At 32.4% G+C, this 13118-nt stretch overlaps 2 protein-coding genes across 6 annotated transcripts; one reads left to right on the forward strand and one right to left on the reverse strand.

The window, feature by feature from the left end:
- Window positions 1-959: 959 nt before the first annotated feature.
- On the reverse strand, window positions 960-4243 carry LOC118056337 (UMP-CMP kinase). 5 transcript variants are annotated; one of them, XR_004688793.2, is made up of 10 exons: window positions 3693-4235; window positions 3511-3567; window positions 3213-3270; window positions 2911-3028; window positions 2657-2813; window positions 2247-2327; window positions 2064-2171; window positions 1801-1864; window positions 1336-1433; window positions 960-1265 (listed from the first exon to the last, which is right to left on the reverse strand). XR_004688793.2 is itself a non-coding variant. In XM_035068515.2 (9 exons), exons 1-9 carry the CDS (start codon window positions 3756-3758, stop codon window positions 1423-1425), a joined length of 720 nt encoding a protein of 239 aa, XP_034924406.1. In that variant the 5' UTR covers window positions 3759-4232; the 3' UTR covers window positions 960-1422. The 5 variants fall into 5 exon arrangements, 4 of the variants coding, with proteins under 4 accessions (XP_034924406.1, XP_073260857.1, XP_073260858.1 ...); XM_035068515.2 differs by having other exon boundaries at window positions 960-1433; window positions 3693-4232; XM_035068514.2 differs by lacking the exons at window positions 960-1265; window positions 1336-1433 and having other exon boundaries at window positions 1442-1864; window positions 3693-4243.
- Window positions 4244-10287: 6044 nt separating this feature from the next.
- On the forward strand, window positions 10288-12908 carry LOC118056338 (MYB-like transcription factor ODO1). Its single transcript, XM_035068516.2, has 2 exons — window positions 10288-10619; window positions 11774-12908. The coding sequence occupies exons 1-2, from the start codon at window positions 10357-10359 to the stop codon at window positions 12330-12332; spliced, it is 822 nt and encodes a 273-aa protein (XP_034924407.1). The 5' UTR covers window positions 10288-10356; the 3' UTR covers window positions 12333-12908.
- The last annotated feature ends 210 nt before the right edge of the window (window positions 12909-13118 follow it).

Consider the following 13118-nt stretch of genomic DNA (forward strand, 5'->3'; position numbering starts at 1 on the left):
GGTTTTGGGAGGAATCGTTTCTGTTTCTGGTTTAGTTTTTGCTCTGTTAGGTTACATGCCTTGTAGGAGCAGAATGAACACGGTTTCGGGAGATGGGGTTGACTGGTCAGCTGTAGGACTTGTTTATAAAGATAGGCAAAAAAATTAAAAAATTAATAAAACCGAATAATAATAAAAAAAAAAGAACCGGATAGAAAAATTAAAAAATAATTCAGTTCAGTCGGTTTTGATTTTAAAAGGTTATAGCTGAATAAACCAACTGAAACAGTTTAAATAAAAATAAAAAACATGGTGTTATTATAAATAGCAATCAGAATTCAGATAATATACCATGAAATCTTGATGCAATTCCAGGAGGAGATCTAGCTTGAAGGGAAAGGAACGTTGAGATTTTAGAGATAATCAAATGTTCACCATCGAAGATTGGATGGTTTCGTTGCAGCATGAGATGAAAAACAAGAGGCCCAATACTAAGGAGGTTTTGCACACACTATCTCGAAGACCTTCCAGCAGAGGCTTCCCCTTTTAATTTTTATTGTGGTGTTGCTGATGAAGATTTAACCAGTTTTTTTTTTTTTTTTTTTTAATTAATCAAATCAAACCTGATTTCAATTCAATTTCAATTTCAATTTTAATTTTTTTTTAAAAAAATAATTTGATTATTTTTTTAAATAAAAACCAAATCAAACTAAAAATACTCATCCAGTGCCCCAGTAGATTTGCCATTAAATCCGGCAGTGGAGGAGAAAAGTACCTTCCTTTTCTCTTAACAAAACATGCAGCGAGTAATCAATGCAAATAACGCAGCACCTTCTCATGTTTTGGCACTTGTTACACAAATTGCAATGCGCTTCCCTTGATTCAACCCCCATGGATTCCCCTAGGATGATTTTTTTTTTTTTTGGCAATAAAACGATACATCTTACATTCAACCACAATTAAATAACATAAAAGAAGTCTGAAGTAAAATACTAGATGCCTTTCTACTCATTAGCTGTGAAAAATAAGTCATATAATTTGGAACATTCCATTCCGAAACTTTAACATAAGAAAAGAGAGCATCTAGAAGCATACAACTTTGTATAAAGCTGATTTTGTTTTCCGTTGATCATTCAAATATTGGAGTTTACCTGCACCCTCTTTATTCCACTTATTGAAACATGTTGGCTTCAAGGGTTTCTTGCACCTTGAACAATGTACACGCACCCGTAAAACCACTAGCACTGAAAAGAAGCTTAATCCTCGAGGCTGAGAAATGTTTGTCACTGTGGAGTTTACATAATCCTTTAGCTGATAATTTCACTCCTTTGAGAAAACTGAGGTTTGCCAACTTACTTAAGAGTCATTTGCAGTCCAAAAGGTTGCAAGTCCAACTAAATACTGGAACCTTTTGATGCTCAGCCTTGACTGACAATTTTCAGTTCATTTTCCAGCTGCAGAAAGATTAACTCCATCATTGACATACACTAATGCTTTGACTAACATACAGGATAGGCAGAATTTTCCATGGACGTAAATGCCTTGAGGTTTTTAGATACCTTTTCAGCTTCACAGAATCTGTGTTAGAATCAAAAGCATAGAGGAATTGATAACCTAATATCTCATATTAGTGTTTAAAAGTGTGGAGCAAAAGACTTGCAGTGTTTCCTCCAGTAAAAATCAGATTCAAAGTAATCCTATATTCCAGTCAACATTGAGAAAGCTAATATAAATGTGGCCATTAATATAGAGCAGATAGGATTTGAAAGTGATCAAGGAATGGCAAGGCATGTTAAAATGCGAAATAATGAGACATCATACCACAAGCAGAAAAAATAGGGCGGACTTTTTCAAAAATCTCATCTTCTGTTCCCACTGCATTGATCTGCACACATTTATATTTACCACTATAAGTCTCAGAGTTCATTTACTTCATATGTAACCGGAAACAGAAGTGAACTGCTATTTAACATAAATCATAACAAATATGCATAAAGAATCTAACAGAAATGCAAGCTTGAAGGATAGAAACAAGATAGTTATAGACACCGAGTTATAAGGTAGTTAAGTTTCCAGATACTTACCTTACGAAGTTTCCCTCTCTTGGAGTAGTAGTCAATAACAGGAAGATTTAGGATTTCAAACACTTTAAGACGTTTCTTGACTGTATCTATGTTGTCATCAACTCGGCCCTGCAATGAAACAATATACTTCAACAATTGCTCTTGAATATTTGAATGGGGAAAAACTATATAACGTATATGCACCTGATTGCGGTTTAGCACTCGTTTTACCATCTCTTCTTCAGGACAGTCAAAGAAAAGCACAACATTTGGTTCAAGCCCAATCTGCATCAATACCAACATGATTATACGCTCCACAGCCAGCACAAAAATCATTTGACTCCATGAAAATCATCCATTGACCAAATCAAGCTTCAAATTCCCATCAGTTTGATTTCTCCACTGTTTTCCTTTCATTATCACACTGCTCAGTTTCCTTTAACATTTATATGATTGTCTGCTAAACCATTACTCTACCTGGTGAGCTTTAACATAACTGGAGATCATAATCAAATTGATAGGAAAACTAACCAGATCCTTTGAATATCAGTGCAAACATCAGGATGAGAAACTACATCTTTCATGAAAGTTGTGAAAAAAAAGAGGAAACTCACTAATTGTTCAAATGCTATTCGATTCTCCTCAGTTCGTGGGAAACCATCAATGAGAAATTTATTGCTGTCACTTGATTCCATCTCTTGCTGGATCAGTCTGACAGTCACTTCTGAAGGAACAATCCTGCCTTCTTTAATTGTGTTAAGCATCTGGGACCTGGAAATTTGATTTCCTTCATCAGTGGAAATGTATTTAATTTCAGAATGAGCTAATAAAGGATTCTCAAAAACTCTGTTTCACTTAGAATTATTACCAATGTTCACTGTTAGAATCTATTTCTCTCCTTAACAACTCTCCTGCACTCAGATGTTTGAATCCAAATGTTTCAACAATCTTTTGGCATTGTGTGCCTTTTCCACTACCAGGACCACCTGAAAGTTAAGGAATTAATTTAATTATCATGCATGACTATTAGAAGAAAGGGAGGAAATCAGATACGAACAATTCACCAACAACTAATTAACAAAAAGGGCAAAGTAAAAAAACAGACACGTGCGCGCGCGCACAAACAAATTATTAATAAGTATTATAAATGCAAGATTCTTAATTACCTACCTAGGACAAAAGTAATAAATGGGTTTCTCTCTTTGAACGAAGTAGTTCCATCTTTTACCTTCAGCATGCGAATAAGCAACAATTAGGAAGCAAATTATTCCCAACATAAAGTCATGAACAAATCAAACACTGTAGATAAACAATAGCAATTGACAAAATTGCCCATACATTATTAGACAAGGATAATCACAAGTTAAAAAAATCTTTCACAATTTATGTAAACACAAACTGCCTAAAAATCTGACGTATCATTAGCTCAGTTACTACAAGGAAACCAAACAAGATAGGAGAGCAATACCAAAGTGGGTGTCTCTGTACTAAATGACGATCTCCATATCTTGAAGCCAGAAGCTGCCTGTAAGAAACCCAACAAAGAAAGCAGAGAGCAAGACAAGACAAAACAAAACGAGACAGAAATGAGTATTGCTAGATTTATAAAGATGATATCTTTTTTGTCAATTCAAGAAGTGGGTTTGGCACCTGATCAAGTGAGGCTGGTTTTGAGGTGGAGATCACTGGAGAAAGTGAAGTCACGCGCCGCCACATGTCTCTTTGTTTCCTTCAATCTCTAGCTCTGGTTGAAGCGTTTTTGTATGGTTTCATTGCGGTATATCGTCGAATAAGTAACGCGCAATTGTTATTGCTCGAGGCAAGGACAGACTGATCGCGGGGTTTTCGGTCTGGCAACTTGTGATTGGTTCCAAGTTACGATATAAGCTTACTAGGATTCTAATAATAATATATTAATAATAATAAAAATGAGCTAATCGTGTACAAGTAACCCATGGCAAACTGGTCTAATTAAGCAAGCTAATTGAATTTGGCACTTGGAATGAGTCTGATTAATTGGAGCGTCTGGTTCAAATTCCTCACCGAATAATTTAAATAAATTGTCCTTAGAGGAATATATAATGTTTTGAATTAAACGAAATTATGAAAAAAAAACATGAAAGAGTGATACAATGATTAATTCTTTAATTTCAGAAAAGGTCAGCAATAAATCCCACCTGCCGTTTTGAAAGATGGACTGACCTGCATTAATTAAAAAGAAATGGATTGAAATTTGATACCGAAACCCTCTGATTTCATTAAATATCTGGCCAAGATTTTTTGAGGAGGCTCACGGATAGAGAATCATCCACCGATCTGTAAGAATGCCGTACACGTAGCATAGGTTTATTATTAGTCTCACACAACAGCTCTTGAATCATTCAGCCGGACTTTTGTATTTTAAAAATATTTTTTAAAAAAATAATTAATTTTTTTTATAACTTTAAATTAATATTTTTTTTTAGGGAGAGCGTTTTCCCTCAGGCTGGCTGTCTGTAATAGGCCCAAGCCCCAATGGCCAATGGGTGTTCAATGACACCCAGAAGTCCATAAGGCTCCTTGTGGATTGGACTCTCAATTCTCAAAGGTCAGACATGAGAATTTGTTGAGCAAATTTATGCTGCTAAATTCCCCATGTCCGTACTGCTCCTTCGCCCATTTTACTGGTTAAGGCCTTAAGGAAGACTGGGCTGCTTTGCCAATTTACCATTGGAGGCCCAATATCGGTGATATCAAGCCTATAAGTATTAAACCCAACCTACAAGTTCATCCAATTACAAGTTACAGATAATACAAGGACTTGTAATATGGTACGTACCGTTTTAATTATAGTTGTTAAACTTAGCTTAATAAAAGTATAGAGTCATACAGGATAGATGAATTAATCTAGATAAATTTATAAAAATATTATCTCTGTTTTTTAATTAAGATACATTATTTAAAAAAAAAATCTTTTAAAAAAGTCAAATCTTGGTAAACTCATTCAACTGACACTTAAATTTTCTTGTTTGCAACATGCCATCTACTTTTAAAAATCAGGTTTAAGTTTTTTTTTTTAATTCAAAAATATATTTTTAAATATAATTTTGATCTAAAACATTTATGAAATGTCATAGAAACCATAACAAATTTATCTATAATCTTGTAAAACCTAAGAAACTAAAATCAACCCGAAACAAAAAAATTATTCCGAGCCTAAATATGTTTTTCATAAAATTTAAAGGTAAAAAACATTTAATATGTATTTTCATTATCAAATAAAATTATTTGACATAAATATTATTATTTTTGTAGTTTAAATCGGTGTCAATGACACTTTTTTTTATTATTACTAGAATCAGACGACCTTCTTGTCTCTTTCTTCCAGAGCTAAAAAATAAAAAAATAATAAATTTTTATATTAAAATTAAACTGAAAAAATATTAAAATTAAATAATTTTTAAAATTCAAGATCAAAATACATATTTTACAAAACTTATGGACGTCACTCAACTCTATAAACTGGCTCAAATGGAACGTGGAATTTCCTATACCATTATTGTCTATCTATCTTTACAACTCAAGCTATTTAATCGTCATAATGAAGTAAGATTGCTGAACTTATATTAGACATTCCATTAGTTGATTTAACCATCCAATCCTAACCAAATCACAAAGTCAAAAAAGAATCAACCACTTTTGATCACACAATCAATCAATTCAAATTCATTTGAGCCAAAAAAAATATAAAAAACTACACATTTTACCAATTATTCCAAGGTTAATCATTGAGACCTTTTTCTTTACCCTTTTCTTTTTTTTTTTTGGTTGGTTGGTTCAACATCTTTTTCCCTTGATTCAGCATTAAAATTTATTATCCCTAGCAGTGGGTCCACAACATTTTATCACGAGGGAGGCTAACCTCAGCCCATACAAGAAATTATGGATTGCATGGAGAAAATTTTAAAGGTGTTGCCAACATAGCACTCAAAGGACACGACAACTCTACTTTTTATTTCTTCCACAGTTCAACCAGCCGAGACATCCCATGAAACCTTGATTGCATATGTGTGAGCTTCCACAAATTGAAAGGATAATAATTTTTTTTTTTTTTTAATCTTTGCTTTTGTTCGTTGTAATGGATAGTTAGTTTCTTTAATTTGTGACGATTTCAATACCCTAACATTACATCATTAATCACTAAGATTAAATATTTAAAATAACCCATGGGGGATATAGGAGGTGAGAATTAAGAAAACATCTGTTCAATGGAATCTTAAGATTTGGTATGATCATGTTCAGCTTCTCTTGGTATTGATTAAAAAACATGGGGAAAAACCAAGAACCAGAGCGAATTCTTGCCAGGAATCTGCAGCAGCAACGGCAACGTTGCCTAACAATGTTTTAATTTATGAGTAGCTAGGTTTTGAACAATTAATGCACATCGATCTTGATAAATAACATAAGACATACGAAGTTCATTTATCAATTATATATGGTGGATGGCATCTGCTCAGCTATTTCTTTATCTCTAGCATATATTAAGATCATATCCACCAGACCATTAATTATAATTTCTCTCTTCTCGTTGGCACTCTTTAGAAATAAATGGTAAGCATGTTCATACATGTACACACCTTGATCATGCATATTCTTAAACTCTAAAAAAAAAACACTTATATATATATATAGATCCCTCGTTTCTAGCTCGCATAATTATAAGATTTTTTTTTTTTGTGAAATAATAATATAATAAATAGTTATTTTGATTTTAGCTGTCTAATTAATGATCACATTGACTCATTAGATAGATTAAATGATGTGTATTAAAAACCCAAGTTCAAGAAATAGTATGAACACATCAATGGAGCTATTTGATGCATAAATAATAATAAAAAAAAAGAGAATAATTTTCTGTCCGATCATTGAATTTCATAGAAGTTTAACTATTAAAAGCATTATTTCTTATAAGCTAAGCGACCAACTGAAATCAGGTATATGTACAAATTAGACCAAAATATGATGCTCAACATTTCTCTTTATTTTACTTTTTAATTTAGTTTAAAAATCTTAATGCCACTTCAATTCTATTAACCATGTAACTTTCAATAAAAAAATATTTCTTAGTTCTTATAACAATTTTAAAATTAATTATTCAAAACTTTTTCAGTTTAGTATTTTATAAAGTTTAAGATTGTAATTTTTAAAGCTTTAAAAACTCTAGTTCTAGCTTTGGATATACCCTGCGTCAAAGTACATTAGCTTATCATAAACTTATATGAAATTATAGTTGTGGTTCAAAGTGTTTTTTATTTAGAAATATATTAAAATGATGCCTTTTATTTTATAAAAATTATTTTTGAGATTAACACATCAAAACGATCTAAAAACATAAAAAAATAATTTTCAACAATTTTTTTTAATTTTTTTGGAAACACGGGTTTGATCACATTTCCAAACGGTTTTTAAATAAACATAAATATTGGCAACATCACGCAATAAATAAGTGGGGCTTATTTAGGACAATATAAAAGCTGTACACATAGCATGTGAAACTTTATTATAAGAGTTTGGTTGGTTAGATCAACGTCTATTAAAAGGAGACACAAATAAAATTCATGACGCGGAGATGACTTGTTCGGAGACTTAGCTTGGAGAAGACCAAAATCAACATTTTCACAAAAGCATTCTTAATTTTAATGAAATTCTTTTTTTTTTTATGGGGATTTCTCAAAATGAAAAAAAAAAAATACTAGATGGTTATCAGAGTTAAAGGTGTTGAGCAAAATTTATAGTTACCAAAAGATAGAAACAACAAGTAAACTTGCTTTTGATGTTGAATATTCGTGTACAATATTCTATAAGATGGAGTTCATGCCTGTAATTTCAAGCGTTATTTCTTAATTCAATTTATGATGTTGAATTTGATAGAAGTTTGAGTATTGTATTTTGTCAATGGTTTCAAGTAAGCTAACTACAACGTTATATTTCAAATAAATGCATATTCCTTGAAATGGAAGAATTCCATTTTTTATCATGAATTCAAGCACTAGTTTTTAAGGTTGGAAAACCCCATCTTGGTATCTTTCACTACACAGTACACAGTACGTAAATTCATATAGTCTTGTACCAGCAGCGGTGTAGTATTGTCCCCCCTTTAACAGGATTCCGATCCTGTTCGGTGCCGGAAAACTTGAAGCCGGCCCTCCCAAGTCCCAACCTCACAACCGCGAGCAAAACGTGCTTGTGGCGTTGCTGTCATTTGGTAGCCATGGGCAAGTTGTGCTTGCGCTGTTGCTGTCATTTGACAACCATGGGTTGGTGCTATTACTTGTCGAGTACACATTGTGCCATGGGGATACAGCTCTGTTGAATTGCGATGACGACAGGGATGATGCAATGCTCAAATCAGAAATAAGGACGTTGAGAGATGGTGTAAGAAAATGGGAAAGGCAAAAACTTGAATGCCAATGTGTCGACTTCCTATTGGCCCATCTAGTTGTGTCCCATCACAATCATGGACCCTACTACCATTGGAGCTAAACCATGGGAGCATATCAAGTTTTAGGTCTCGGGCTCCTTTCATAAAACTTATGGTGGGTCCATTATCTTCCACCCTCCATGCATTTATCAGGCAAGTGAGTCTCACGCTATAATCAAATGCTGATCTTTCCCATATCTAAGGTAAGGTTGCACATATTTATTAAACCCGGTTTCGTGTGTGGATCTAGTTCTTGACTTGGAATAAATTATCCTGGACAGATCTTGTACACTCCATAGGTTAATCTAGAATTCGGTGGACTTGCTCACAACATAATTTGGACCACCATGTATTAAGACACCTTTTATGTTTAAAATGGGTTTGCATTAAAAAATATATATATTAAATTAATAATATTTTAATATTTTTTAATAATTTTAATGTATTGATAACAAAAATAAAAATAATTTTAATAAATTTTTAAACAAACAAGATTAAACACGCATTTGATATAACTATTTTATAATTGATGCCACTATATAATACTGATGTGATAAATTAGAAGGATATGTTTTTCCTTTTAATATCAAATTTTATAACCTTTTTTTTTTCAATTTGATAACAATCATGAAGAGTTGAATGGTTATGAATTCTAATATTTTAGTATAAATAATATATTTTAAAATGAATTAAAAAAGATGAATTTAATCTAGATATACAAGAGTTTATAAAAAATTTCTTAATAATAATAAAAATAATAATGAAGATAATGATGCATGTATTAAATACAATAGTCTATTTTTTTTTTAACTTATCTTCATAAAATCTTGAAAAACGAGCTTTAGGATGCTTAATATAAAACTATGTGATATTTCATTTTTAAAAAAAATATTTTTTCCTTCATGATTGATGACATGGTTTTGATTATGAAGGTCAAATCCTCGTTAGTCATACTAGAAAAAATAAACAATAGATTGATTTTTATGTGCTTGATAGGATGTAACTTCACGCAAAAAGCTCTATCCAATAATATTTTTCTGTTCTCCTCACTAAGAACATAAAATATTCATCTTTCAAATTTTTGTTTTGACCCACTTCTGAATGTACTAGTGTTTACACTTCATTTTCGACAATGAAGAAATAACCACTATATAATAATTAAAAACTATATATTTTACTAGTAAATTGTTTCTAGGTGATAATTAGATTAGATTTGTGACTCATATTAGTCTTCTATTAAAAGAAAAGATTCTGTAAGTCGAGAAAAATGTGGTCATTAAAAAAATCAAACTCATTATTTAAAATGTCTTCCATGTCTTTGACATGATATAACTATTAGTAATTTGCTATGTCATATTTATGTTCAACTCGGTTCAATAGGTGACTTAGAATCCAATTAACCCATCATTTAACTTGGATCGGGGATTGGATGTAAAAAAATCAACTCATAATTAATTAGATCAATTTGATAAATTAATTTACATCTCAATCGAAACTTTGCTTGATTTATTTTAAAAAATTAAAAATAAAATAAGTTTGTTAAATTTTTTAAAATCAATTAATCTAATTAACTCACAATTTTAATTTTATACCGAGTCAACTTAAGTTAATATCATGTTACATAAGTATTGAATGTTCATAAAAAATGAAGTTAGTTGACTTTCATACAAAGTAAGTGTGACTCACATACAAAAAACAAGCGTGTGGACATGTTCAACTCCAAATTAGCATTTTGATTTGCCCTGAAGCAAGAGAAATCACTAGTATATAAAGGTGGTGCGTGGAGCTTGGCTCTCCAGGAGTAAAATTTTTTTGGAAGTGATCATATAGCAACTAGTGACTTGAACTATAGTGATGGGTAGACAACCTTGTTGCGACAAACTTGGTGTGAAGAAGGGGCCTTGGACAGCTGAGGAAGACAAGAAGTTGGTCAGTTTTATTCTCTCACACGGCCAATGTTGTTGGCGTGCTGTACCAAAGCTCGCCGGACTCCGCCGATGTGGCAAGAGCTGCCGTCTTCGCTGGACTAATTACCTCCGGCCAGACTTGAAGAGAGGCCTTCTTAACGAGGATGAGGAAAAACTTGTCATTGATCTCCATGCCCGCCTTGGCAATAGGTAACTATATATTATCTAGCTAGCTAGCTATCATCAAGTCATTTCATTGCTATATGCTTCATGTCTCCTTTTTTGTTACCTTTCCATTACCATTAACTTTTCATGGTCAGTGGAGCATGCTCGGGGAGGATCATTTTCTGCATCTACATAAGAAATTTCAACATCAAAACTCTCTCTCTATTATAGTTGTCATAGTTTTCATCATTTTAATTAGTTTAAATATTGTGTCCAACCAAGCATGTTTAACTTCTTTTTTACACCATGCTTCTTGTTTTTTTCCCCTTCATTTTACAATTCACATGATTAAAATGACTTAATTTTGATGTTTTTTCTATATATATACACCAAGATGAAATCACAAGTTTAAAGACCATCAAAATTTAAACTTGGTGTTCATGGCAAGATACAATCTAAGAAAATAACATCAAATTAATGTTTTTAAGTGATTTTTGATGGTTTTGATACTAATATAAAATTAAATAAAAAATAAAAAATATATATGTAATTTTAATGTGTTTTTAATTGGAAAATACTTTTATAAAAATAGTTTTTACCGCAATATCAAACCCACATGGTAATACAAGGGAGGCTTCACACAACTACAATAATAATAATAATAATAAAGGTTTTTAACTTTTTCTTTTTCTTTTTTATTTATGATGCAAGCTATTATTAAACAAGTATACTAAGTATATAATGATTAGGTATTTAACACAATTTATTAATTTATTTTAAGAAGAAAGGCCTAGGCAGAGTTACTTTTTAGAGTATTCATCTTGCATCATCACATGCCAAGGATTCTGATCTTTGCTCACACTCGACATGAAACATCAACATGGGATGTGATAAGTTGAGGAGTAGACGTCATCGTCTGCAATTTGGTTTGATCCAATGGACATTCCTTTTGCTTCTTGTAATGCCTAGAATCGTCTTGGCCTATAGAAAATTAGGGTTTCGAAGTGGTGACACACAATTTAAATCTTCAACTTTATGAGTGCACAAAGTGCGTGAATTAACTAACATTTTAATCATAAATAAAAGATTTCCACTCAATTCTATTAACTAATATTCAGCCCATACCAATATTATGAAAGTTGAGATTAAATAGTATGAAAGCTCCTTATCTTTTTGCTGACTCTTTTCATTTGCTTTAGGTGGTCCAAAATCGCTGCAAGATTGCCGGGAAGAACAGATAATGAGATCAAGAATCATTGGAATACTCACATTAAGAAAAAGCTTATTAAGATGGGCATCGATCCTGTTACACATGGGTCTCTCAGTAGACAAGTGAGCCCACAAGAAAGCACAGTATCTTCTCACACTAATTATGATCAACCCATTATTAATGCTGATAATCAGCAGATTCTTCCCAAAATTTGCGCCCACGCCTCCTCTCGTACTGATAATTCAAGCACTACGACTACACCGACAGAAAATTCCTCAGTGGATGAATGCGTAGGGTCGTCAGAACCTAATAATGACTATGATCCATCAATGAGTTTCATATGGTCAGATGCATTTCTTGATGACTCATCTTGGGACTTCCAAGCCACGAGAGAAGATTACAGTGAATTTGGGGTATCTAATTCTTCGTCAGAGGATAGTAACTCTACATGGTTTTTAGACTGTAAGGATCTTGGAGATGAATTCTTTGGGCTTAGTTGCTTCAGTGACGTGGACTTGAGCATTCTAGACATGGTTGGCAAGCATTAAAATGCACTGCCTCGTAGAGTGATCGCAAGGTATATCTAAGTAACAAGGATGGAAGCACAAGGATTATTGCAGGCTCAAGCTTCCTGGATTTTAGTTTCTATGTAGTCTGGCACTTAGTTTTTTTCTTTTTTTCATCCCACCAATATTCAAATATTGGAAAAGAACAAGGGAAAGGAAGATATTGAAAGTGTTTAATAATGATTTTCCTTTCCTTTATCCAATTCCAATAAGAGTTTCAAGACCCTTATAAACATTAGAAAACTCCCAAAATTTCAGTTGCCTAGTTCCTTCTGAGGAAGGTTGATGGATTGGCGCTGTGTCATGTAGCCCGATATTACACTGACATGCTTGTGGCTACAGCTTTTACCATGAATGGTTGTATTAGTCTTAAGACAACATTATGTGTACTAAATCTAGCATGTAATAGCTGACTGATTGGAGCCAGAAACTTCATGGCTGCCACTTTGTAATTGCATATGATAAAAGAGATCGATGGGTGGTTGAAGAGGAACACTCTTTATATGTGATAATAAAAATATGGGGAAAGCCTCGTCTTCATCCCTAACATTTTACCAATTCTCGATTTGATATAATTAGACAAAGTTTGCGCCTCTATGAAGGAAAACTCAAGTATTTTTATCATGTATTTTTGCTATAGAGAGGCATTATTCGTATCAAAATTGAGAATCAAATAACGCATTAAAAAAAATACTAGTTTTTCTAAAAATATCATTATTAAAAAGTTAAATTGTTTATTTTATATTTGAAAAGTATACTTATACAATA

This window comes from Populus alba, chromosome 15, assembly GCF_005239225.2.
Source record: "Populus alba chromosome 15, ASM523922v2, whole genome shotgun sequence".
NCBI classification, from domain to species: Eukaryota; Viridiplantae; Streptophyta; class Magnoliopsida; order Malpighiales; family Salicaceae; genus Populus; species Populus alba.

What these genes read in the sequence shown, in the direction of transcription:
- LOC118056338 (XM_035068516.2), top strand. Translation starts at nt 10,357, where the DNA reads ATGGGTAGACAACCTTGTTGCGACAAACTTGGTGTGAAGAAGGGGCCT. An exon ending in CATGCCCGCCTTGGCAATAG is followed by an intron (nt 10,620 to 11,773) that starts GTAACTATATAT and finishes CATTTGCTTTAG; the next exon opens with GTGGTCCAAAATCGCTGCAA.
- LOC118056337 (XM_035068514.2), bottom strand. Translation starts at nt 3,758, where the DNA reads ATGTGGCGGCGCGTGACTTCACTTTCTCCAGTGATCTCCACCTCAAAA. An exon ending in GAATAGCATTTGAACAATTA is followed by an intron (nt 2,328 to 2,656) that starts GTGAGTTTCCTC and finishes GTATTGATGCAG; the next exon opens with ATTGGGCTTGAACCAAATGT. An exon ending in AGAGAGGGAAACTTCGTAAG is followed by an intron (nt 1,865 to 2,063) that starts GTAAGTATCTGG and finishes AAATGTGTGCAG; the next exon opens with ATCAATGCAGTGGGAACAGA.